At 42.1% G+C, this 27,237-nt stretch overlaps 1 protein-coding gene and 3 non-coding genes across 5 annotated transcripts in view; all 4 read right to left on the bottom strand.

Annotated features, from left to right (window-relative positions):
• Positions 1–9,449: 9,449 nt before the first annotated feature.
• Positions 9,450–27,237, bottom strand: part of NOP58 (NOP58 ribonucleoprotein) — a 36,206-nt gene continuing 18,418 nt past the window's right edge. Inside the window, exons 8-15 of one of the 2 annotated variants that reach the window (XM_073306444.1) lie at positions 27,048–27,193; positions 25,849–25,975; positions 24,694–24,857; positions 23,790–23,924; positions 22,706–22,767; positions 17,958–18,085; positions 11,529–11,650; positions 9,450–9,799 (exon numbers count right to left, since the gene is read on the bottom strand). In XM_073306444.1, the coding sequence (XP_073162545.1) occupies positions 9,746–9,799; positions 11,529–11,650; positions 17,958–18,085; positions 22,706–22,767; positions 23,790–23,924; positions 24,694–24,857; positions 25,849–25,975; positions 27,048–27,193 (938 nt within the window). In that variant the 3' untranslated portion in view covers positions 9,450–9,745. Of the gene's footprint in view, positions 11,224–11,528; positions 11,651–17,957; positions 18,086–22,705; positions 22,768–23,789; positions 23,925–24,693; positions 24,858–25,848; positions 25,976–27,047; positions 27,194–27,237 lie in introns of both variants that reach the window. The other variant, XM_073306443.1, reaches the window with a different exon arrangement.
• LOC140896015 (small nucleolar RNA SNORD11) lies at positions 16,050–16,133 on the bottom strand. Its single transcript, XR_012154429.1, has one exon. It is a non-coding gene; the product is annotated as a small nucleolar RNA SNORD11 (small nucleolar RNA).
• LOC140896014 (small nucleolar RNA SNORD11) lies at positions 25,537–25,622 on the bottom strand. Its single transcript, XR_012154428.1, has one exon. It is a non-coding gene; the product is annotated as a small nucleolar RNA SNORD11 (small nucleolar RNA).
• Positions 26,848–26,932, bottom strand: LOC140896016 (small nucleolar RNA SNORD11B). Its single transcript, XR_012154430.1, has one exon. It is a non-coding gene; the product is annotated as a small nucleolar RNA SNORD11B (small nucleolar RNA).

The following is a 27,237-nucleotide window of genomic DNA, read 5'->3' as shown; positions in this document are numbered from 1 at the left end:
TTCTGCTGCTTTCCTTTCTTCATTGTGTCAAGATCCTGAACTCGACCATTTTATGGTCACTGCCTGCCAGGTTCCCATCCACTTTAGCTTCCCCTACTAATTCTTCCCGGTTTGTGAACAGCAGGTCAAGAAGAGCTCTGCCCCTACTTGGTTCCTCCAGCATTTGCACCAGGAAATTGTCCCCTACATTTTCCAAAAACTTCCTGAATTGTCTGTGCACTGCTGTATTGCTCTCCCAGCAGATATCAGGGTGATTGAAGTCTCCCATGAGAACTAGGGCCTGCGATCTAGTAACTTCTGCGAGTTGTCGGAAGAAAGCCTTGTCCACCTCATCCCCCTGGTCCAGTGGTCTATAGTAGACTCCCACCACGACATCACCCTTGTTGCTCACACTTCTAAACTTAATCCAGAGACTCTCAGGTTTTTCTGCAGTTTCATACTTGAGCTCTGAGCAGTCATACGGATCTCTTACATACAGTGCAACTCCCCCACCTTTTCTGCCCTGCCTGTCCTTCCTGAACAGCTTATATCCATCCATGACAGTACTCCAGTCATGTGAGTTATCCCACCAAGTCTCTGTTATTCCAATCACATCAAAATTCCTTGACTGTGCCAGGACTTCCAGTTCTCCCTGCTTGTTTTCCAGGCTTCGTGCATTTGTGTATAGGCACTTGAGATAACCCTTCTTTCTCAGTATGAGGCAGGAGCCCTCCCCTCTCACGCGCTCCTGCTCGTGCTTCCTCCTGGTATCCCACTTCCCCACTTACCTCAGGGCTTTGGTCTCCTTCCCCCGGTGAACCTAGTTTAAAGCCCTCCTCACTAGGTTAGCCAGCCTGCTTGCGAAGATGCTCCTCCCTCTCTTCGTTAGGTGGAGCCCATCTCTGCCTAGCACTTCTTCTTGGAACACCATCCCATGGTCAAAGAATCCAAAGCCTTCTCTCTGACACCACCTGCGTAGCCATTCGTTGACTTCCACGATTCGACCGTCTCTACCCAGGCCTTTTCCTTCCACGGGGAGGATGGACGAGAACACCAAGGATCACCAAGGATCTACAACCTATCCTGAAGGATGACCCATCCCTCTCACAGATCTTGGGAGACAGGCCAGTCCTTGCTTACAGACAGCCCCCCAACCTGAAGCAAATACTCACCAGCAACCACACACCACACAACACACACACTAACCCAGGAACCTATCCTTGCAACAAAGCCCACTGCCAACTTTGTCCACATATCTATTCAAGGGACACCATCATAGGATCTAATCACATCAGCCACACCATAAGAGGCTTGTTCACTTGCACATCTACCAATGTGATATATGCCATCATGTGCCAGCAATACCCCTCTGCCATGTACATTGGCCAAACTGGACAGTCTCTATGTAAAAGAATAAATGGACACAAATCAGACATCAAGAATTTTAACATTCAAAAACCAGTCGGAGAACACTTCAATCTCTCTGGTCACTCGATTACCTAAAAGTCGCAATATTACAACAAAAAAACTTCAAACACAGACTCCAAGAGACTGCTGAATTGGAATTAATTTGCAAACTGGACACCATTAAATTAGGCTTGAATAAAGACTGGGAGTGGATGTGTCAATTACTCAAAGTAAAACTATTTCCCCATGTTTATTCCTTCTCCCTCCTACCCCCACTGTTCCTCACATGTTCTTGTCAACTGCTGGAAATGGCCCATCTTAATTATCACTACAAAAGGTGGGGTTTTTTTTCCTATCCTGCTGGTAATAGCTCACCTTAAGTGATCACTCTCCTTACAGTGTGTACGGTAACACCCATTGTTTCATGTTGTGTATATAAAATCTTCCTACTGTATTTTCCACTGCATGCATCCGATGAAGTGAGCTGTAGCCCACGAAAGCTTATGCTCTAATAAATTTGTTAGTCTCTAAGGTGCCACAAGTACTTCTGTTCTTTTTGCAGATACAGACTAACACGGCTGCTACTCTGAAGGCACTCTGGTAAGATAGGTTTTCGTGTTCGTTAGTTTGGCTGGCTGGCGCCAATCTAAAAAAAAATGCAGAGAATAGTAATAAAGGCCATGTAGTGTTTTTAATGTTCTTATTCTTCCCTGCCCCAGTACTGACCCACCAAATATGAGACAAATTTGCCATTGCCACATTGTTGTCCGTTATTGCTTCAGTGTGTTGCAATACACTTTGTGTAATTGGTAGTATTTTTTTCTTATCTCTGTAATGTTATGATGTTGCATTCACAGCTGTATAAATAGTCTGTCTCCCATCCTTTGTGGCTGCAGTTTATGAGCTTTGCGATCTCATAATTGAGCAAGAACACTGATAAACGGGTTTCAGAGTAACAGCCGTGTTAGTCTGTATTCGCAAAAAGAAAAGGAGGACTTGTGGCACCTTAGAGACTAACCAATTTATTAGATTTCAGCAACAGTCCGCGCTCCACCAGATAAATTCTGGAACATTCATTTTTAGTTCAGTCGTGAGATTTTGAAGTGGTTCTAGATCATTATTGGGTCATTTTGTTAATGCCATAGTTGTTATGCCACACACAATGAAACATGGAACTTTAAAAGATTCTAAGGAGGTGTTTTAATTCCCTTTTCTGCTGGAATGAATCCAAGATGGCTACCATGACAGAGCCCTTTGCAGCAGTTTTATGATAGAGATTTCCTTTTGGTTTCAAACAAACAGCTGTAGTGCATTCTGTGTTCTCAAAGACTCCTCTCCTCCCACTGCATAATACACTTCTACAGCACCTCTTATCTGAGGTTCTCAGAGTGCTTTACAAATATTACTGAATTAAGTCTTGTACACTCCTATGAGTTGGGAAGAATCTTCTCACTTCTAAAGATGAGAAATAAGAGATAATGTGGCTTGTATCTGGGGGCATAGATGAAATCTGGCAAAAGCAAGGGGGCGTGGCCTGATCCAGCATACAAGATCTGAATACCCCACAAACTTTGGAGCAGTTTAGATCCAGAACCAAGCTTTGCCCTTTGAGCCCACTCCTATAGTCCAAGTGTCCCAATTCCCTGTCCTGTGGTCCTGGACCATCCTTCATCAGAGGTATCTATCATGAATTTCATATCACTCAATTCCAGTTACAATCAGTTTCTCTATTACATTTTGACTCATCTTTGCACAGACAAGATCACTATTTCCATTTGTCATTTGGTTATCACCACTGACAAAATCCTTAGCTTATGTATAAATGTGATGAGTTACTGTTAAGAAATCCTATTTGCTGTAGATTAATATTAGTGAAAATACAGAATTATTGAATATTTGGCAATTTTAAGGCTGTGACAAGAATGACATTGTCTAACAATTAAGCCAGGCTATGCAGAGTGGGTGAAGAATGTTAATCTGGTTTGAAATTCACATGTCCATCTTGGACACAAAGGGGTATGTATGTATTAGTAAACCAAGCCTGTATGAAGGGACAGAATTGTGTGCAGTAAAGACAACTGTTCATGCAAGTTGCTTTTGAAATTAATATGGGATAGACTGGGGGTGGATCATGATCCATCTACTCAAGGAAGAGATGCATGGAATACTGACTAAAATTATAACTGGGGACAGGTGACCGTCAGGTAAACCCAAGCTACTGTACCTGATATAATTGACTTGTGTGGGTAGCATTGGATCAAAGTCTATAATCACCAGAACCATAGAACAAGAGGGGATACTAGACATAAAAATGGTTGTTTTGCAATGTATGACTAATTAAAAAGTGGATAAAAAATTGATTATGGGTGGAAGTGCTCAGCACTGGCTGAACCAGCTCCCCTTGAAGTCAATTTACCGTTATTTCAATGGAAGCAGTTAGGCCAACGAGAGCTTTTAAAAAATCCCACTGACTATAAAGGCAGAGAAACAAATAGCCTGACCGAAAGATGTCCATTATGTAACATGCTCACAGATAGAAACAGAAGGAGAGAAGATCTTAAGCACACAAATAAAATTTCTAGATTATGAAAACTATTATTGAATTTTCTACTGGTTATATTAAGACTTATTTTATTTTGCATTGAAACTGAGAATCTCTATGTGCAAGTTTAACTTAGATAACCAAGTCCAGGAGGTTGTGGGAAGCTAAGTCTTGGAATTTTTCAATGTATAAATAAGGCACAACTTTGGTATGGGGTTGGATACAATTATATCTGTGAAGAATTAGAATCATTCTAAGAAATATTCCAGTTCTCTCCCGTAGGAAAAAACAGAAGGAAATGTTTTTCTAACTTAAGGCACACCTGCCATTCTAAATTGTGTCTTCTACGCAAGCTCAGAGTAAAGTCTAGACAAAAGGTTGCACTTGGATGAACAACTGCTCTGAATCAGGCAGAACATGGACTTGAGCCTGGGATTTCCACATCTCAGCCTAGCACCCTAACTACCAGACTATAGAGAGTGGTTAACATTCATGTGCACTTTTTTGGTGAAATCTTTGGAAAGGTTTTATTTTCATTCCAATCCAAAACAAAAACAATTTCTAAACATTGAGAGTTGCTGCAAAACAGAATTTTCATCCTCCAGTAAGCTCCAGTATTTATTCTCTCAATAGCATCCAGATCAAGCCATGTTGTGTTCTTTTCCCCTCATGCATCATATCAAGTAACAGAAGTTACAAAAAGGAGAACTTCATGGACAATTGCCCATGAACAGAATCCATCTCACTTTCCTAAATCATAGTGGATCTACAGTGCTAATAGGAATCAATTTTTGTTTGCAGCAATCTCAGAAAAAAAGGCAAATATGTTCAGTAATGTAGTGCCATTTTTATGGTGTCACTTTTGTGACTAGTTATGCTCGAGCTATGCCCTGGTACTAAAGCCTATATTAAGATGTTAGCTATTTTCCTCTCTCCCAACGACTTAATAGGGAGAAGTTTCAACTTAGTTTGTAAAATTTACATTCTAATTTAAAGAAAAATGATATCACCTGATTGGAATTTGTTCAAAATTAGTGCTCATGGAAGTTGCCAGAATGATCCTCTAGAAGACAATGAATTCATTAATTCAAGAGGTACAGAAGCACTAGCAGTGTGTACTGGCTACTAGGAAAGAGGATCGTAAGTTCACGTGTAAACAGCCCGAATAGACATCAGAAGGTAGAGAGAACATGCTACAAGACCCACTAGAGTTTGCTAAATCTTCCCCACCAGAACTGAAGTGGGAAATTCCCAGCTTCTAGGAATCTGTGTGACAGAGCAGAAAACTCCATAAAAGTCCACTGCGGACATTGCCATGCACTGAGACACTACAGCGATGGAACTATACAAAACCCTAAGCTAGGTAACTTTCTTTCACTGCCAGCTTGACCAAGTGTGAACCAAGGGAAAGGTTTTGTGTCCAATTTCTAAGCCCCAGAACCATCCAGTCTTCATACTTTTAAATGGCGAAATCTCTCAGGCTAAGAGAGAAGAGGGACCACACAAAACATATATTGCTCTGACACTTGAATAAGCACTTGTCAGCACCTCAAAAATATATATATTATCACACTTTAATTACCCTTCCTGTTTTCTATGGTCATATTCCAGTAGACAAGCTATCAAAGAGGTGGGCCTTACATTTTGGTTTGATTTCTGGTGATAAGTCTTCCGGGAGTTCTAATGTCACAAGTCTTCCAACAAAAAGCTTGCTCACTCTTCCTAGAACTCTTTACCATTGTAGATGACTATTCCCTTGTCACTATCAGAGAGAGAAGTGGTTCTTGAGATAAGGGCTGCCTAAAGCAGGGCTCTGAATTCATCCTCAGGACCTTGAATACAATCTGCTCTTTCACGGGGAATTAGCACAGTGATTGGCACACACCAGTGGAGACTTCACAATGATGTGTAGTTTTCAGCAACACAGTATACCAAACTTTTGGAGTTCCCCACTCCTGTTTTCAGTCCAAGTCGTGCTACCATAAAGCGTTGAGGTCATTACTGACCACAGCAGCCAGTCCTCCTCTGTTGACTGCTGAAAATAAAGCAGACAGAAATACCTACATCCATTTGACTATATCCATTAGCCAAGAGGAGTGAAAAAAGATGCAGACTTTGTGCTATCCAGCAGGCAAAAATGACACTTTTGCTGGAGACATCTCTACATCTTGTCTAGATAAGAAGATTCTTTTGTTTCATTCTATTACATTACAAACACCTTCTGCAGAAAAGGACCTAGGGGTCACAGTGGACGAGAAGCTGGATATGAGTCAGCAGTGTGCCCTTGTTGCCAAGAAGGCCAATGGCATTTTGGGATGTATAAGTAGGGGCATAGTGAGCAGATCGAGGGACGTGATCGTCCCCCTCTATTCGACATTGGTGAGGCCTCATCTGGAGTACTGTGTCCAGTTTGGGGCCCCACACTACAAGAAGGATGTGGATAAATTGGAGAGAGTCCAGCGAAGGGCAACAAAAATGATTAGGGGTCTGGAACACATGACTTATGAGGAGAGGCTGAGGGAACTGGGATTGTTTAGTCTGCGGAAGAGAAGAATGAGGGGGGATTTGATAGCTGCTTTCAGCTACCTGAGAGGTAGTTCCAGAGAGGATGGTTCTAGACTATTCTCAGTGGTGGAAGAGGACAGGACAAGGAGTAATGGTCTCAAGTTGCAGTGGAGGAGGTTTAGGTTGGATATTAGGAAAAACTTTTTCACTAGGAGGGTGGTGAAACACTGGAATACATTGCCTAGGGAGGTGGTGGAATCTCCTTCTTTAGAAGTTTTTAAGGTCAGGCTTGACAAAGCCCTGGCTGGGATGATTTAATTGGGGATGGGTCCTGCTTTTGAGCAGGGGGTTGGACTAGATGACCTCCTGAGGTCCCTTCCAACCCTGATATTCTATGATTCTGTGATATTCTATGATTCTATGAATATAAAATTGGTTTGCCTAAACTGGACTATAAATAGCTTCCTAAGTTATCAGCAATCTCAGTGAAGACCCCTCCCTCGTTTTCTGGGCCTGACCCAGTGATCAGTGTCAAACTTTTATTCATAAAATCTCTTTCAAAAAAAGTTGATATGTTGAAAAGATAAGAAGCAGTAGCTCACATTTCAGATAACAAAAGCCCTTGAAAGTAAAGTGAAGCTTCTACAATGGCCTTAGCCATTCACTCCTTCCATGGAGCAGCATATATGGCAGTTGTGATTGTATGGGCCCCACTATCCTTGCTGAACTGCCATCCATTTCATCCAGGTCTAAAACGAAGTTTCTGTACCCATGTTACTTGAGGACTTTTATATTGAATCCATTTTATTAGTTTCTTTTTTATTTTACACACAGCCAAATTTAAAATTATGCTTTCCTATAAGCAGCATGGCTCAAATTCCTTTCTAAAGTCATTATGGCAGTGAATACTACCTTCAAAGGGGGAACTCAGTGTAACCAAGCCAGTGTTAAATACTTACAGCAGCAAACAGATTCAGGCTCGTTAACTCCGCAGTACAGGGATCATCATTTTAGGGTCAACATAACATTGTTCACTTTCACTGGCATTTTTGCAGAACTATGCTTATCCAAATATTGAGTCAGACAACTAGTTGCTCTCAAGCAGTTCAAACCAGAACCCTGATTTCAAAGTAATCCCCAGCCTTGCTCAAAAGAGGGACAGTGGGAAACGAGATGCGATGCATCACCTGTACAGGATCCAAAACTTGAACGGTCTCCCTCCCATGTTTGTTGGTCCAAAAGGCCCATCACCTTCACCAAAACACTGAAAGCCTTCAGTATCACCCCATTTTCTACAGTGCAGTTTTGTTTTGCAGTGTAAGAACCTGCAGCACTTAAAAGAACATGGAAATGTGAATAATCTTTAAAAATCCTGATCTGACTGATAACTTTTGTTTGGCTAATAAAATGTTCATGCAAATTTTTCGAGTCAGATAAATTATACAGGACAGTATCTGAGCATTGAATACATAATTTAAGACTTTTGGGGAAGTGATTACATTAATGTGAAAGAGGATAATGAAATCCCTCATCTGTAATTATTTGTATTTGAGAATACATTTTTCATAAAAAAGCTCAGGGCATTACATCAAAGATTTCTGTCTTTCATGGATAATTGCACATGCTTTTTCTTTCTACTGCAAGATTCTGATTTAATGTGGTCTATTACTTAGCTAGCAAAATCAGAATGCTCTCAAATTCTGGAGATTGCCTCTGGAGAATTCCACTGCACAGAGCTCCAAGTGGGGGAAAGATCACCTCATGTGGGTGACTGCAATAGCACAAGGACCAGCAACCCTGGCTCTGTCAAGGATAAGCAGGGGGTTCAGAGCAGTAGGAGGTGCCAGAGATAGGTGCCAGATATGCTGATTCACAGCATCTTGTGAGAAGCCTCTCCCTGCTAGTTAGGGCTGCCCTCCTTTGGAACCCCAGGGAAGGCAGTGGCTAAACATTCACATGGGCATAGAAGGAGGAGGCATTTTGCATTCTCTACACATCAAGAGGGGTGAATTAAGCAAATAGATTAACATTTTCATTAGAGAGTCAACAAAATATGTCCGTTTACACTGCCACAACGCAAACATGGACAAGCAGTTAAAATGTGAAGAGCTGGTCAATAAATTATCTACCACATAAAATCATCAACTGCAATGACCTAAAGTAGATATCGAATGTCTTCCAGCCAGAGACACAATCCTGCATTTTGTTAGGGAGGAATATAAGATGCCTCATAAAAAACGATAAGAAAAGGGAGTGCGTGGAGTAATATGCAAGGGTAATCTACACTAAATATTGGGCAAAGGTCAATTATACAATTAAAGTTGAATTTGCTTTTCTACTGTAAACCCTTATAGTCAGGATCAAATAAGTCTTTTGAACGTTCAGCAGTGCAGTATACTGTTTGCTTACCCAAAAGCAATAAAAACATTTAACAATAGTGGAAATAAGTCATTTCTATTTTGAAAACAAAAGAAAAGCTTTCCTTTTCAGTTTAGTCACTAAACAGCTGATGAACTCAATCCTTTGGATTTTTGAGTGGCAAGTAAAATGGAATTGTTGAATGATAAGCACAAAAGACAATTTAGAAGTTCACTCAGGTTACCACAAACATAAGTCTGTCCTTGTCAGTCATTTGCAAAACCTGTAATCTTTGCTTCCAGATTCTCTCAAGGTCTCTCATGAAAACTGCACTGAACACTACTGATAATGTAGCTTATCTGCTCTACACACAATTCTTCTGACTTCTGTAAAAATCAACGTTCTTATGAATACACAGCTATTCACATTAATTTTAGGGTGTGTCTTCTAAATGAGAAATACTGGAATTGTACTGCAGCTTTTGGATTGCCTTTCTAGAAAACAATCACAACAAAAACCTTTAAGGTTTAAAAAAGGTAAGAAAGCCAGATCCTCCTCTTCATGGTTACACATTTTACAAAATTAAATTGACTTAGAAACGTTAGTGAAATTGGTTACTGTGTGCCAGCAAATCAGAAAGAAGCAAAACAAACTTGGCTCAAGATATATACAAAAAGTATATTTTTATTCAGTATCACAATAGACCATATATGAACAAAGACCTGTTGTGACCTTCTCAATTAAGGAAACTGCAATAAGGCAGAGGTCCACCTAAGGAGCCAAAAACAAATATTTTGTTCTGAGGAAGGGACAGCAGATACTTATCAAATTCATCTTACACCTGCCCTCTCCCATTATTGGGGGAAGTTATGGTGTTTGAGCAAGTATTTAAAGAGAAAGTGTTCTAGGGAATATATTCTGAATTGAAGTAGCCAAATTAATTATTTCTCTCCACTAGTCCTCTTGCTCTACTTTGATTTTCTTCTTCTTCTTCTTTTTCTCTGTACTCTGCAAAACAAAGGAAATATTTCTATGAACAAATGATAACGAACAGGTAGTGCAGAACACCAACAGGAACAGCTAGATAACTTAGGACTTGGGTAGTGCTGCTCATATTCACAAAGGGGTTTACAAATGTTAACAAAACTGCCGTTAGGGGCCCACAAACTCATTCACTTCCTTCCCTAGTCTCTTGAAGAAAAGGATGCTCACAGGACTGCAGGAACCCAGAGTTACCTCCAATGCAAAGCAAGGCAAGCTGAAGCCTGCAAACATGGAGTTCAGCCACAGAACAGACTAATTTCTAAGGACTTCACAAAGCAAGACATCCTTTATTATCCATATGGGAAGACGTCATCAGCAATAGGGTCTGCAATTGAGATTCTTCTACAGATTTCAGCATTTAGCGGAACCAAAGTTCATTTGTAAAAAATCAAGGTAATGTTCACGCTTCTCTCTCAACAATGCTAATTCCACCACTAGCACAGAACAGGGTAACTATTACATTCTACTCCTCAGATAGCGCGCGTCAGAGGTTCTCAAACTTTTTGGTCCACAACCAGATTGAAAAATCATCCCCTAACTCGCCATAACCTCCCAACATACTGTAGCCACAACATTGTGGGTTTGGGCTCAAAGAGAGAAAGACTGGAAGGTTCTGAGTGGTGGGGTTTTATAGGAATGCTATAGAGTAGAACAGCTGGGGCTCCTGGGTGGGTGGGGATGTGGCCTGAAGGAGCTGCTGTTATCAATGCTTTTTCCTCCCCTCCCTGGCACTCAACATGAAGGATTGGAGAGTTCCATTTTGAGGGGCTGCAGGGCCAGCTTTATAGCCTCCTTGAAATGCTATGACCCTTCCTCTGGAGCTGAGCACTGTGCAGGCAGGGAAGTGGCCTGAGAATTAGGTGGGAAGTGGCAGGGGCAAAGAGTGAGGTGCTCCCTCCCTCCTTAAGCACCCACTGTGTTCTAGTGACCCCAGCTTTTAGTACTCAGCCAGATGGGCGCAACCCAACTGGCATTCCCTCCATTTCTGGGTTGCACTCCACAGGTTTACAGTATGGTTTGGCTAGCACAGATCTCAAAAAAATCCTTGTCCAACTTCATGGGAGAAACTGTAGTGAGTCACCACTGCTGGTACCTCACAATTGTAGCTAGCATGGTTTCAGACCCCTGGCGGCCCAAAACAGAAAACATTTAAAGAATAGGGCATTCATTCAGGGCTTAGTTGTGCGGCAGCCACTCTATATTGCCATTTAGCAGATCTTTTGACTTACTGCAGCAGCCCAGCTGGTGCAGTGAAACATGATGGTGCAGCCCCAGTGTCGCACAGAAATCTTTCTGAGCAATTAAGGGATGTTGCTGAGTGAATACCACCGAGTGGATTGAAGGACACCCTGTCCAGTCTTTAGAAGAGTAGTGGCCATTAAGCGGAGCTGGGAGGGTAGAAGTATAAAGTTAGGGATCGCATTTCAAAATATGAGGGTAAGAGAATAGGAAATAGCTTATTTGGAGACGGTCATGAATTTCCCATGACCCTGATTTGTAATCTGACCCTTCTCGTACGTACCCTTCAATATTGAATATTACAAAATAAAAGGGCTGAAGAGACTATAAAACAATAGTCCCCATACACTGAGCTATACAGACATGGGTATTTTTCTCCCCCTCACTGTTTCAGAAAGAAACTATCCTTGCAGATTTCAGCACAGCTGATCACTTGGAACGATTCCCATCTTACCTCCACTGCTGTGCTAGTGGATGGCTCTTCAGCCGAAGCTGCCTCTTCCTCAGCTCTCTGTTTTTTCTCCTTTTTCTTTTTCTTCTTTTTGACCGGTTCACCTTCCTCTACATCAGCCTCTTCTATATTACAGAAAAGCAAAAAATCAGGCTGTCAGTTGTCAGAAGTATTTAAGGCAGAAAGAAAGCCGCAGCTGCACTGTATGTGTTACACGAGAGAATGAAGCTGCGCGTGTTACAGTGCATTCAGGAGGCAGACATGCAGTTTTACCTCTCCACACCACCTTTCTTTTCTCTCACTCCACGATATCTCCCTTTTTCACATGCCGACTGCCTGCTGGTATCAGGGCTCACAATTCTGCTTAAGACTCAAAATTTCATCGTTCAAACAGATCTGAGCACACAGCTACCTACGATTAATTTTCAGTTCTGTCTTCCAACAGACGGTATAGGCAAGTACAGTATCATCTACTACTAATTTATAACACACTCACACCCCCGCCCCATTTAGCTTTAGAAACCTCCAGACAGAGAAATCAAGCATAAAGCACTACTGATCTGACAGCTTATGCAGCAGAGTCCACACTACCACCAGAGCCCCACCTCATTAAATTCTTTGCTTAACTGAGCCAGTCTTGGATACCACGGTCTTTAGCACGCAATGCCTTGCAATGTGCAAACTTATAATGTCGCAACAATACTTCAGTTTCTACATAACCGGGAATCTGATGCCAGCAGCGTTTGTGGCACATAGTCATGACTCAAAAGAGGAAACAATTCTGACACCACTTCCAAACATCAGAACATATTTCATATTGGAAGTGAGAAGGTGAATCAAAACACAAAAAAGTAAAGAAACATCTCAGACAAAATAAACTGAACAGACTTGGACTTCCCGTTAAACTTACAAAAACGCAGCAGCAGAATTAACTCCTCAGACCAGCAGAAGAGTAATATGATACAAAAGAACATTTTAACATTTGCCTCAAGGGCAAACATAAGACACAACATTGACTCCAGTGTATAAAATGCCTGGTTACATATACAGCAAAATACAGCAACACATGCAGTTTACCAATAAAAAAATGCTGAAACCCTCATCAGAAGAGGATTCCAGATGAAAGGCCTGGTGTGTACAATAATAAACTGATTCCACAACAGATATGCAGGCCAACATGCAACTAATGTGTGTGCATATAATATAACCTCCTACAGAAATTGATAATATACATGTAAAGAGAAGTAGTAACGTACAAATAATTGTACTCATACATTTATCTTGCTAAACAATGTGGCATACATTATTTTGAGAGCTGTAGCTCACAAAAGCTCATGCGCAAATAAATTGGTTAGTCTCTAAGGTGCCACAAGTACTCCTTTTCTTTTTGCGAATACAGACGAACACGGCTGCTACTCTGAAATTTGCTGTACTGTAAGTTTTTGCTTGGTTGGGATACTGAGCAAAAAAGACTGAATTTTCAGGCAACGTGCTGGGTGGTTACCTTTGAAAAATAACCTGTGTTATTACTGTGTCATCTGCTTTGAAACACCAAGGGAACGGTCACAAATTTCAATACAAAATAATGTATTTTGTATTCATGGGTCTTGTAATTTCTCACAGCGAGCAGTAGGATGCCTTAATAAAGACTTAAATTGCTAGTTTCCAACAGAGCTCATCACAAGATTTCACATGTTCGAACCTGGACAGAATGAGGATAACAGCTCCAGGGAGGCTGTTCCTTCCCTCCAGACCTGGCACTGGCAAGTCACTCAGCCCAGTAGGGTTTCTTTGCAATACAGTAGTTGACAAGAGAGGCAAAAGCCTTTGTCAGCAGGCTTTGAAACAGACTGAAGAGCACCCAGAACAGCTTAACTTGACTGATGTACCTACCAGCACCTATACAGAGCAGGGATCAGTACCCTGGGTTCCACCAAGAGTGTTTTACCACACGAAAATCTTTAATGCATTTTTACATACCAAGCACTTTGTATACACATCATACTCCACCCACTTCTTCCAGTGTACAGACGACAGGTGAAATAGCATATGATTAAAATGTGCCCTGATAGGTAGCCCCCATCACTTGAGCCTGCCCTGCAGGGTTAATACCATTAATTTATTTTAAAGAAGATACTTCCCCTTCTTGCAGTACAGGCGTTTTAGTGACAAGCCATAGTTGCCCACTATGACCTTTAATGTAAGCTGAGTGTTTTACTGGTGGTACTGGTTAGCACTATTAGCGGTCATGTTAGAAGGCTAACACCTCAAGTCATTCTGTCTAACGTATACTCCCATCGATTCATACCGGGTTTCCCACCCCCACTGAAATAGTGGTGTTCAAGGGAAAGTGTCAACTTATTTTCTAGACAGTTTAAAAAAACTTCAGTGACTTCAGATACTCTCCCTGCCAATTTCTGAAGTGGTTCCAAACCTTTATGTTTAAAAAGCATGTGTGTGCCCCGGTTTCAGTTTGACGGATCCACGCAAATAGGGAAACACTGAAAAGCAACATCCAAAGTGCTACCAAATGCTCAGAGGAGACAGAAAATAATTCTCTTATTTTTGTTACAGTAACATTAGGTAAAAGATTTCAGACAAACATGATTTTTAAGGTGGTGTCCCTTTCACATTGTCATGCTAAGTTAAGAAAACACCTCATTAGAGCACTGCCATTTTAAAAAAGTTAAAGCCAAGGAACCTAACACATTTGGGGTTTAGGTGTATAAGTGTAGAAATGCAGAATTAAGGCTTAGAATTAGAATTAGAAACAGTCTTAGCCTGCCATCCAATGCACTCCTTATGCCACTTAGAACTACCTGCCAAACTTCTTAAGCTACCACTTCCACAACACACGATGGACATGCCAGCTCTTCTGTCATCTACCTGAAAACAGTGAGGTCACAATCTGTCCTGTTTCAGAGAATACCACACAGGTTGGTGGATAGCCAGGCCACAGGATGGGGAAGGTGCAAGGTGGATAGCTGATTAAATGTGGGTGGAAAGTAGTAAGAGGTACATTGGGATTGAGAGTAGACTGGTGCTGTGCTAAGTAAAGTTCTATTTTGCAGCGGTATGCAAAGGATAAACAGTAGTTTGGATTTGAGCAGAATGGTGGCTGGGAAAGGGGTCTGTGAACTATATAGATATAATTGTAATGTGTGAACCTTGTGAGGTTGTGATTTTAAATGCTATAAGAGGACAATGAGAAAGGATATGTCTGCACATGGATGGTAACAGATAAATAAGCTCTTCAGATCTGCCTAACTCAGTGCGTACAGCCCCTAGCACAATAGCGCCTCAGTCATGACTGGGATATCTGTGCACGAATAAGCATAGTACAACTGGCTTAAAAAGAATTAGAGTTGAAAAAAGGTCTGGATGGGCAGGGTGCACAAATGAAAAAGGGAAAATTTTGTAAACATTAGCGCAAAGCATATGTTGCTAATACTGGCCATGAAGTAAGATGTACGGCTATGTGTTTTGGTGGAGGATGAAAGACACCATGAACGTGGTTTATGGTACCTCAGCTTGGAATTCCTATAACTCAAATTCTCACTTCTAACTTCACTTAGGAGTTTGCAGCTCTTCAGTGTTTTTTGGGTATTTTGGTTTTTTTGGAGTAGATTTTAATGATTTATTTTTCCTGAGCTATTTACACCCTTAATTCTAATTGAAGAAAGTTTGTTTGCAGATCATAGCAGCTAGTTAGATTTTTAAGATTTGTGTCTCGCCAATGCACCTCTTTATTGGAAAGACAAGACCATGGCTCAGCTCTGGACTCCCCAACAAAACCAGGACATCTGACAAAGTTTAACATATGCGCAACATAACTTTGCCAATCCACTGAACCACGCTGAAGTTTGCCCACTACACAGGATATTGGTGGCTCTGATTTTCCAAGTTCTCGCCAAAACTAAGCTTTATACATCCCCAAAGTGTTAAGAGGCACCAGTAATCAGTGAGGCCAATGAATCAGAGATATGATTAGTAGGCAAAGGTATTTGTGGTACAGCCCATTAGAAGACATGTTCATGAGTAAAAAAAAATGTTAAACTAATCTTTAAGAACCATACCTGACGAATATGGAATTGCCTGTAGATTTTCTCCTTTTAGAACAGGGGTTCTCAAACAGGGGATCGGGACCCCTCGGGGGTCACGAGGTTATTACATGGGGGGTCATGAGCTGTCAGCCTCCACCCCAAACCCCACTTTGCCTCCAATATTTATAAATGGTGTTAAATATATAAATAAATGTTTTAAATTTATATGGGGGGGGGAGAATTTCACACTCAGAGGCTTGCTAGGTGAATGGGGTCACCAGTATAAAAGTTTTGAGAACCACTGTTCTGGGAGAATACTTGAGAGAAATGTCAGCAAGGCACCATGTTTTCTGGGGCAGTTTTGGGGTAGGGACCTAAGTATGAGTGTTTCACATCTACGTTTACAATGGAAAGGTAGTCTATGGAAACAATTCTGCGCCTATAATAAAGGGTTACTTTAGTGCTGACAACACATTCAGAAGGGTCTCAGAAGAGGTAGTGACTAAAAATGTCCACATACTACAAAAGGAATTAGGCAAAGAACACTAAAATCATCACAGACCACTCCCATGTGTCCTTGTCTCTTTATCGTATTAAATATCACAGCAAAAGTCATGATGTGGACCTTTTCCCCCCAACAGTACAGAAAAAGATACATCTGTATCACAGGAGAGGGTAGGCCCAAAACTCAGCTAGGTTACAGAGCCTGTGAGCCATTCCACCAGTGCAAGATGCCATAAAGCCAGCATAGCCAGCCCCCAGGAAGATCATCTTGGCATTGGGGGACCTGAGGATGATGCAGAGCCAGCACAACTGCTCTAAAATCACCCTCACTGTCCAAATGTTGGTACATGGAGAATGGTGGCTGTAGAGCGGGGTTGTGGATTAGACATTCCTGTAGAAGCCCTGGCTGCTCTTACAGCCTTTGCCAGCCATTGTTTACTCCTGGGGGAATTCTGCACCATTGCTCAATGCAGAATTTTGCAGAAATTAATGTTGCGCACAGAATTTCCCATTTTCCCTACAGAAATGGGCTGCAGAGATGTTGGCTGCCACTAGGGACCACTGGACCAGCAGAGCCCAGCTCGGAAATAGAAGACAAGGCCAGTGTGAGGGGGACCGAACTGGAGCGTTCCCAGCAGCTGCAGGTCCCAGCATGCCCTGAAGGAAGGAGGCGGCAGCATGCAAGAAACTCCGTACAAGCCTGGGACTCAAGGGAGGAATGTCTGGCCCCCCTGGCTGGGCTCTAGCGGGGAGGGGTCAGAGAAGCAGGAACTGGGTTGTCATAGGGGTTTCTTTAACTCTCTACTCCAGGGGGAATTTTTGTAGGTCTCTGTGTTGTTACAGACATACTCACTGACAGGAATTTTGAAATAAATTACCAAAACAATTGAAACTGGTGTGGTTATATAGTGTTACTTTGATACACAAAATTTCCAAAATTTTAAAATATTGTGTGCAGAATTCGAAATTTTTTGGCGCAGAATTCCCCCAGGAGTAAATTATTGTGATTTAGATCTTTGCAGCTGACAACCTGGAGCAGCTCACAGCCAACTCTGGCTCAGGGAAACTAAAAAGCAGCATCTCTGCGCTCCTCCACCACAGCAAGTATCAGGGTAGCTATATTGATGTTTACCTTGTGAAAGATCTTGGATTGTAATTTCGGAATCATGAGGTTTTGTATTGAGAATTGCTTTGCAAACTGCCTAGGCAGCTATGCTAAAAAGCTACAGCTGCCTAGGCAGTTTGCAAAGCAATTCTCAATACAAAACCTCATGATTCCGAAATTACAATCCAAGATCTTTCACAAGGTAACTCAGAGCTGGTAGCTAGCCTATCAAAGTCTATCACTCTAGAACGGAGTGGTTATTTTTAACACACATACAAATAAACTCCTATTATCCAAACCCTAATTATCTGAAATTCAGATTGTGAAATTCTAAAATGTCATTTATCTTGAAATTCTGATTTTCCCCAATTTTGGATATGACCCAAACTATTTGGATAATAGGGGTTTATCCATACTCATAGTAAATGGGATAAACAAGTTAGCACAATGCCAAATTTTTAAATGTGAGCCATTTCCTTTCATGATACCAGACAATGTCGATGAAGGATTAATCTACTCAGCAAGTATTTCTGTAATAGACATTTGAGGCTGGGTTTTTTTGTTTGTTTTTAAACCTCATCTATGTTATGCTTACAGCACCACTGGCCTTTTCGAAATGTATATAAAACAAATACCAGTCCAGTTTCAGCCCACAAGAAGATTAAAAAATAAACATGTCAAACTCATGGAAAACAGTTGTGTATTCTGACAGGCCACTCTAATTCCCTTTATACAATGCTCGCAGGAAACGATGAGTTAGACACAAATACAGTAACCAACCTTTAATTTCGGTTTTGACCTTCCTTGCTTTCACCTCCGTCTCCTCTTCTTCCACCTCTTCAATTTTACGTTTTTTTGGAACAGCTGGGAGTGTAGAGTCACCAGAGGGGTCATATATCTTTACTTCACTGGAATGAAGAAAACTGAGTGAGTTAAGTTGCAAACTTGCAAGGGAAGAAACAGCACTGTAAATAAGATACAATAGTGAAATGCTCGCTTTCAATTCTCTATGAACATCTCCTCACTGGATGATTTTCAATGGAGACAGCACAACGAATGGAAAGTGGAAGATCCCTGGTGGACTGGTTTCCATTTACTGAGAACAAACAAACATAGGAGCTGTGCAATTTGAGAAACAAGTAGTATCTTGTACTGGACCAATTTCTGTTGGTGAAAGAGGCAAGCATTTGAGCTATACAGTGCTCTTCCTCTGCGTTGCTCAAAAGCAGGTGTCTTTCACCAACAGAAGTTGGTCCAGTAAATGATATCCTGGCACCAACAAGGCTACAACTCCACTGAAAACAGAGTACAACTGTCTCATCTGCACAGAAAAGCCAGTTCAGGTGTTGAATTTTACTTTTTATGGTAATAGTCATTGTAATCAAGATTTCAATTCTATTCTAGTCCGAGACCACATGTCATCCATTATGTTGCTCTCTCCACAGCTGAACCTGAAGAATTGTTTCCTTCAGGAGGGTGTGGCCACCTGCACAAGCATAACATAAGAATGGCTGTATTCGGTCAGATCAATAGTCAATCTAGCCCAGTATCCTGTCTTCCGACAATGGCCAATGCCAGATGCTGCAGACTGAGTGAACAGAACAGGGCAATTATCAAGTGATCCATCCCCTGTTGTCCACTCCCAGCTTCTAGCAATCAGATGCTTAGGGACATCCAGAGCATGGGGTTGCATCCTTGACCATCTTGGCTAACAGCCAATTCTTTTTTGAACCCAGTTATAGTTTGGCCTTCACAAAATCCTCTGGGAATGAGTTTCACAGGTTGATTGTGCGCTGTGTGAATTAGTACTTCCTTCTGTTCGTTTTAAACCTGCTGTGTATTAATTGCATTGGGTGACCCATGGGTCTTGTTGTATGTGAAGGGGGTAAATAATGTTTCTTATTCATTTTCTTCACACCATTCAGGATTTTATAGACCTCTCTCATATCCCTCCCCCCCTTTAGAAAAGCGGTCTCTTTTCTAAGATGAACAGTCCCAGTCTTTTTAATATCTCTTCATATGGAGGCTGTTCCATACCAGTAATAATTTTTGTTGCTCTTCTCTGTGCCTTTTCCAATTCTAATATATCTTTTTTGAGATGGGACGATATGGCGGGGTGTACTTGCCCTGCACTGGAGTGGAAGGGGCAGCACTCTAGCAGCAGAAGCCATCCCCCCTCAACCCTGCTGGGCATGCTCCAACTGCTGCTGCAGTATAAAAAGGGAGCAGCCTTGCTCAGGCTGGGCTGGCCACCAAGGAGGAAGAATGCACCACGCCAGCTCCAGCTGAGGAGCAGCCAGGATCCCGGACCGCGGGAGCAGGAAATGCCAAGGCCCAGACAGGTACCCAAGGACGTCCCAGGGAGATTGCAGCCACCACCCAAGGAGCCCAGAGACTCCGAGGACACTGTGACTTCAACTGCAGGAGTCACAGTAGGAAGTAGTCCAGGCGTGGACCAGCCAGTGTCTCTGCAGCAGTTGGCCATGTTGCAGGCAGATTCCCTGCCTGCTTAGTGGCAAACCCATTCGCCACTACCAGGGCGCTGGGCTGGGACTATGTATAGCAGGGAGGGCCCAGGTGCCCCTACCCTAGCTGCCCTATTTGGGGGGCAGCCCACCAAACCCCCACCTACTGACTCTGACCATTAGGCCAGGCTTCCCTACAGCCCAGGGGAGTCTGACTGGCTCTAGCTATTAGGCCGTGCTGCCCCACAGACAAGGGGAGTCCCATTGATGCTGGCCATCGGGCCATGCAGCCCAGAGGCTGAAGGCAGCCAACTGACCTAACTACGGGGTTACCATGCCCTTGCCCCACCCCAGGATGACTGGGTATACTTGCCCTGCAACAGACTACCACAACTGCATGCAGTATTCAAGGTGTGGGGTACTGTGGATTTATATAGTGGCATTATATTTACTGTCTTATTATCCATTCCTTTCCTAATGATTCCTAACATTATTACCTTTTTTGACTGCTGCTGCACATTGAGCAAATGTCTTCAGAGAACTATTCACAATCACTCCAAGATCTCTTTCTTGAAGGTTAACAGCTAGTTTAGACCCCATTATTTTGTTTGTATAGCCAGGATTATGTTTTCAAATGTGAATTAAGTCTGTAGACCCAGGCACCAAGACACGCTGCTGCAAGTTTTAAAATGCAGTTTCGATAGTCCCTGCAATTCAGAAAGTCTCCTAACAGTGTCCATAAGCCAGATGATTTTTTAAAGGCATAAGAGGCAGTTAGATATCCAGTTCTGATTTTCGTCTTGGGAATTCCGCTCTCAAGTGTCTTGGGGTATGTTTGCATTGCATTTTAAAAGCAGAGTCTCAGCGCCTGGGTCTACAGGCTTGGGCTCATGCTAGAGTGCTAAAAACAGCCGTGCAGACGTTTGGGCTTGGGCTGGGGCTCAGCCACTGAAACGCAAGGAGAGGGTGTGTTTCACAGCCCAAGCTGCAATGCGTAAACTGCTGTTTTTAACATCATAGCACATGCCCAAGTCTGTAGACCCAGGTTCTGAGACTCACTACAACAGGCTTTAAAAATGCAGTGTAGACATACCCTGAGACTTCTCCTTTGTTCAGTTCCAGCTTCTTCTGGAACGTTCTCAGCTCTAGCCACCCTCATCAGCATGTCCCCATCTCAGTACTCTGCTCACTCCTCTATTCAGACTTCCTTCAATATCGCAACATCTGTTCCAGGCCCTGGGGCAATTAAAGGCTTGTCCTATCCAATGACAGTTACTTGCTATGGCACGGTCTCTGGCATCAGTTAAGAACAGTATTTCTACTGAAGCAGAAAGGAGTTTTAAATATAGATCCTACTAACAATCAGAACATTTTACGGGTATGCATATACTGCTTCAGTAGTTGTGACAGGAGGAGAGCACCACCATAGTAATAGTCCTTTTGGTCATCGCTAAAATACTATTGATGATCAAAGGGCTACAATTAGCTATTATAGATAAGCAAAGTTCAACATCTTGCAAAGCTTTTCGGGGGGAGAAAGGGGTGTTTGGATCAACTCTACAGAATACCATACAATTGATTTTATGTGCTGTCTGATACATTTATGACTCAGAAAAGAAACTGCACCCCATGCTGCAGTAAATGTAAGCTTTCATGTGGCAGTAAGTGTCTCTCACTCTACACAGACTGTGAGAAGGGTATTTCTGATCCGACTGGCGAAGGCCATCTTGGTCAAAAATTAGATAAGCAACACGGTCAGTAAGAGAACTGACATTTAACACCTGAAATAGCCAACACCAAGAATTATTTTTATTGTTAATCCAGTATTATTGTAGGGTAGAATCTGATTTACAATCCGTCTCCCACAGTACCAGCATCAGAAAAGCTGCTACTTTTCCACCAGAAGTGGCCATCTTATTGAAAACTCAGAAACAGTAATTTCTACAGTTTATTTGTGGTAAAACCTACGTCTCACCTTTTCTATTCCTGACTGCTAAACTGAGCCACACAGATTGGAAAGTATCTTTAATCCACTCTCCTTTTAAACCTAGAGTTCCATCTGTTAGTGCTGAAATGTTCTGCACACACGTCCAGCCAGGAAGTCAGGACTCCCCAAGTCAACAGGCTGAGGATATACAAGTATCAGACCATCCTCCTACTCTCCACCCTAAAAGCCATTGATGCGCCACCTGCTGCCATTTCAACTCTTTTCTATGTGTAAAACCCTGCCATAAATCACATCATGGAACCAGTCCACACCATGGAACATCACTGCAAGTTTCTGAAGATTTCTCCTGGGAGTTGTGTGACTGGCAGCCACGATTGAAGCAGCTATTATGGGTTTGAGTGTGCAATGCTGATTAATAGTAACTGACAGAGCTACCCTCTCAACAGTGCTTTTGCTGCACACATACCCATAGTCCACCTGCAACAGATGATTCACCGGGGTAAATAAACGAAGCTAAACTGTCCTCAGGTCACACCTGTGCAATTAGTCATGACCTGTCAGTCGTTTATGCCAGTTTCCCAACACTTGGATGTTTCACTTCTTGAGCTGCACTTTCCAGCACCACTGCAGGTACCAGAAATTATCAGGATACACAAAACAGTTACTGTTAAGGACCCAGTAACATTGATCCTGTATGGGATCCAAACAGGAAAGATGAAAATTTGCTCAGCACAATGTGAGCATTTTTAGAATGAACCTGTCGAAGGAAGTTTCTAGTGTGGCTTTCAAACGTGTTATGGGGGGAAAAAGTTTACCTAAACCCTGTATTTCTAAAATTTTAAATAATTCTGACTAGCATGAAATAAAAAAGCTAGTCATTGATCCTCAGAGCTATCAAAGTTTCACAACTGATGCTAATACCACCCAATGTTCTCTCAGAGGATGTCTCAGCAACCCATTCTCTAAAGTAGGTGGTACATAGCAGTGGGCATATTGCCAGTATTTAAGTGCATGAAAAATGTTCCTAGAACTCAAGTCAACGGAGATCAAAACCCAAGTCCCAGGGTGATAAAAATAAAGTTATACGCTGCCAAGCTGAACGGAAAACTACCCACCTCCTGTGCTGATATTTGTCTGCCCTGGCCAAGGCCTTTCCTGTGCCACTTATTCTTCTTATCTAGGACAAAAATTTAGAAGTGAAAACAAATTACTCATAAAGAAAACAATTTAGAACAAACTCCACAGCCCTTGAAAGAAATTAAAACTGCAAAGACAGGCATGCAATGCCTGACAAAAAAGCCACATGTTCTCAGCTGCCAGTGAAGTATAACTAAACAATATTTACTTATTGGGGGCAAGCTCATGAGAAGGGTCTTAATTTGGATTTAGAAACACAGGTGTCAAGTGCACTGCATTTCTAACCCGTTTAAGGTTCACGAAGTGCAGATCCCTCTTTGTAATTTACAAAAAATGTCACAGGCTTCAGTATTGTAGTAGAATGTTTAAGCTTTAAAGGCTGCAGCCACTGCAGCTAAACAGAACCACATACTTGAAGCAGGGTGGATACTCCACCCAGAAGAGGGCAATGATACTGACACAAGTGCAACATATTACGTAGACAGATGCAACACTGGTGTGGGGAGGCAGGGTGCTTCGTACTTGGTGATGAGAAAAGAACGGAGCACTTTGCATCCTCTGTGGCACACAATGGCTCTCTGTTTACTGGCTCCAGAGGGAGCTCTTGTGGACTACATGTATCTTGGGCAATATTAGAAGGGAAGAATCCTTAAAGCTCCAGGGAGCTTACTTCCCAGACACAGAAATGCCACAAAATATCAAGCAGCCACAGCAGCAATGCCAGTGGAACATATGTGTGCATCTCACTCACGCTCCTGATTAGAACTGAGGTTTCACATTGACATCTAAATGTAGATGTGGAATGAGGGAAAGCTAATGCAAGTGGTGGCCTAGGAATGCAGGGATGGGCTCACCCTAAAGTCCCCCGCTTTCTGTCCCAGGCTAGGCCAGGGAAAAGTATGGCAAGGGAAAGTACCAGAATCTTATGCAGGAAAGAGGAGTTGGGAGAAGAGTATTCTCAGAACCATACCCCTCACCCTGCACATAAAAACAAACAAAATGAAAGTCTCCTCTCTCCTGAATAACTTTAATTATCTTTTCAACGCTGCATCCCAGGCTCACCCCTTTCTCTTCCAAGTGTCTCAGTCTAGTCTCTACTTTTAATCTGTTCTCAGCTCCCATTTCAGCACTGGAGTCCTCTCCAAGGGCATCATAACGAATAGTCAATGCAGTTTTGGCTGCTAGCATTCGAGAGATCTGGAAAAAAAGGTGAGTGTTAAATGCTAAGATGGGACACAAGATAGTAATACACTATGTACTCAGATCTGCAAATCAGGTCAAGAAATAGGAGAATAAAATGACCCTTAGTAGTAGCATTTAGCCCCCAAAATAGGTAGTACATCCCATTCAGCCACTTCAGTGTTAAGATTTTTTTGATATGGTAACTTTACTTCACCATCCACCCTTCTCACATCAGGCCAACTTGACATATACACTGGAAGCAATCTGCCTTTAAAAAACGATTGAAGAGCTTTTTCCTCAATGTGAACACACATTCAAAGTCATGTTCCAAAAAACACCTTTAAAATTCCCCATGTCCTTTAAATATAAGCTGTTAGTTCCAACATGGAGTAGAAGCCTATGATTTCAAGGATTTCCTCCTCTGAAGTTGAGGAAGCCTAATGTTCTCTTCGTGTATTTTACCAACAGCAAAGAAATTTAACGCACCTTAAAGTTTGATACCCAGTGCTAATCACATAATCCAGCAGGATTTTGTCACTCAAGTTATCACTCAGATTTTTGCATTGATAACTCTATTCCCTTTTTCTAATAGGAAAGAAAGTGACAGCTGACTGCAAGATCTGTGGTGCAGTGGTATTCTGCACACCTTCACAAGAGAGAGAGAAGTATAGCATGCAGTGGAAAAATCCCTATCAGGACTGTAAAGTTATCCATCTAATCTCCACAGACATTCACCTGAATAGGAAAAAGCTAACTAGCGAGATAAATCATTTCAGCAACTCACCTTTCCTTTGTTTTTTGCAGTAGTTTGTCCCACAAGGGAAGCATGATAAATCAGGCCAAACTTGGGTGTGTCCCGTTTAGTCTTCAGGGCTCTAAAAAGTGCTTTTTCAGCACCCAAAATTTGAACAGTGGAAGCTGGGTGTTTAGCCAGATTCAAAAGGGAACCTAGGGCAGAAACAGTCACAGATTATCAATTTAATCAGAATATGAACAGCTTAAGGGTATGCCTATGCTCAAATAAAATACCAGTGGCTGGCCTGGGTCAGCTAACTTGGGCTGCTGGGCTATAAAATTGCAATACAGATGTTCAGGTTTGGGCTGGAACCTGGGCTCTGAAACCCCGTGGGTCCCAGCACTCAGGCTCCAGCCAAGCCCAAACATCTACACTGTAATTTTTTAGTCCCGAAGCCTGACCCAGGCCAGCTGTGGGTATTTTACTGCAGTGTAGACATAACTTTACAAGTCTGGGACCGATACTAGGAAATGAGTGAAGGTAGGAGGCAAGTTTCAAACTTTGGTGGTGGAGGATTTATAAAATGATTTACATTAGTTTTGAGGAGGAGGGGAAGTGGTGTTGATCCTCTACTACTGAAGTAACAATGCTTGAGACCAATTCTGTATCTCCAGGTTTCATTTGGAAAGGAGGTGGGAAGACTGACTTGACACAAAACATCCCACTAGATGAATGAGTAGTGCTGACTGCACTCTGCAGTAAGAATGCTGACAGCACAATATGTAGCTGGCACTACACTTTAAGAAGGTGAGATAAACCTAACACTTTTCAAGTCAGTCTCCTAACAGATTAACTCAGATGTCACCCAACTGTTGGCAACAGGCTCAGAAAACGTCTCAGAAGAGGTAGTGACTTAAGTTGCCCTCATATTCTGAAAAGAAGTCAGGCAAACTGAAAAATGAATCATCATCGACTACTTCTGTGCTCGTGCCAATATTCTGACACCACACTAGGTTCTTCTGGCTTTCATCAAAACGTTTTGCATCAAGAGCTTAGCGCTTCTGGCTTTCATCAAAACGTTTTGCATCAAGAGCTTAGCACAATGCTTTCAACTGACCAAGTCCTTAGGAAAAGCTGTTGATGGACTTATCTGGTGAAGCCAGTTCACATCTAACTTGCTGTATACTGATGAAAGTGACCTACCTGCATGAGCAATAAGCCTTGCTCCAACTAATTCCCCGACCATAACAGTGAGGTTAGGTGCAATGGCCATCATTCTGTTCTTGAGATAGTCATACAGCTGCGTTCGATACTCTGAGATCTCAATCACCTGGCACAGACACATCGGAAGATCAGGTTAAAGGAATCTAACAGCTAACAACCAGCTGTAAAAGTGTTAGTGTGTGTGTCACAAAGGGAAAGCACCAAGGATTGCCGTCAAGAGGCTGTTAGTGAATTTGTAATTGTATTACTGAATTATTTGTATAATTCACATTTATAATGCGAGTGAGTTATAGCACATTGAAATGTAACGGGGTGTGAAATCCTAACAGAGCCAAAAGTGAGGTTTACCTAAAAGCTTTATATGGGCAGCTTCACAGCAGATCCATATGAATACAATGCATAGGATTTGCATCTCTCTTCACTATGCTGTTACTATCAGTAAAACCCCAATATGCCAAGTACAGTGAAGGACAATTACTGAGGCCATTTTCTGTAATACAAAATCTGGAACATTCCATTTTAACACAAATATTTCTAACCATTCTCTTAAGATGGGATATTCTTTACCTCAAAAAATGTTAGACACAAAAAATTAAAGCGTATCAATGGGCAGTCAGCGTGATACAGCAGACTTAGTTTGGGATTAAGAGCCAGGAACTCTCTACTACTCATCCTATCACTGTCACTGACTGTGTTGGCTTGGGTAAGTAACAAATAGCCTGACTCTGCACCACTGAAATGGGAGTTTTATCTTTTACAAGAATGTTGGCCTCAGTTTTCCCATCTACAAAATGGGGCTAGCAGCAAACTTTTACAAAGTATTTTGAAACAGAGATGAAAGGGGCTATATAAAAACTTAGAATTTACATAGCATTCTTCTCTCTAAGGATCTCCAAGCACTTTTCATTTAATATATGTTAGCCTTCCTCCCACAGTCTTATCCAATAACTTCCTTCTCCTCTCCATGTCAGCAACCCAAGATGGCATCAGATGAGGTAGTGACTGTGCGCCCTCATGTTTCTACATCAGGCGAGCAACAATACAGGAATCATCACTGCCATTAAGAAAGTGTGCTGGAGCAACCACAGGAAAGCTGATCCTTAGGAAAACAGCTGTCTGCAGAAAAAGCAGCCCCCATTGCTACACATCTTAAATTAAAGCTCTAAATGTATATATACCTGGTCACAGAGATGCAGTATATTGTTTATATCTTCTTCTGATACTTCTGTCCCCATGGAGATCTCTGCAGCAGCCTTCACATCCTCCTCAATCTCCTCTGGCAGGACTTCCGAGAGGTCACAGGTAGAAAAGTTTTTTCTGTCTCCTGTGGGACAAGATTGAAGGTGGGGAAAAAAGGAGAAAGATGAT

The sequence above is a fragment of the Lepidochelys kempii genome, chromosome 11 (genome assembly GCF_965140285.1).
Source record: "Lepidochelys kempii isolate rLepKem1 chromosome 11, rLepKem1.hap1, whole genome shotgun sequence".
Classification (NCBI taxonomy): Eukaryota; Metazoa; Chordata; order Testudines; family Cheloniidae; genus Lepidochelys; species Lepidochelys kempii.
The sequence above is the reverse complement of the archived record's forward strand: the minus strand, read 5'-3'. Positions and strand labels throughout refer to the sequence as shown.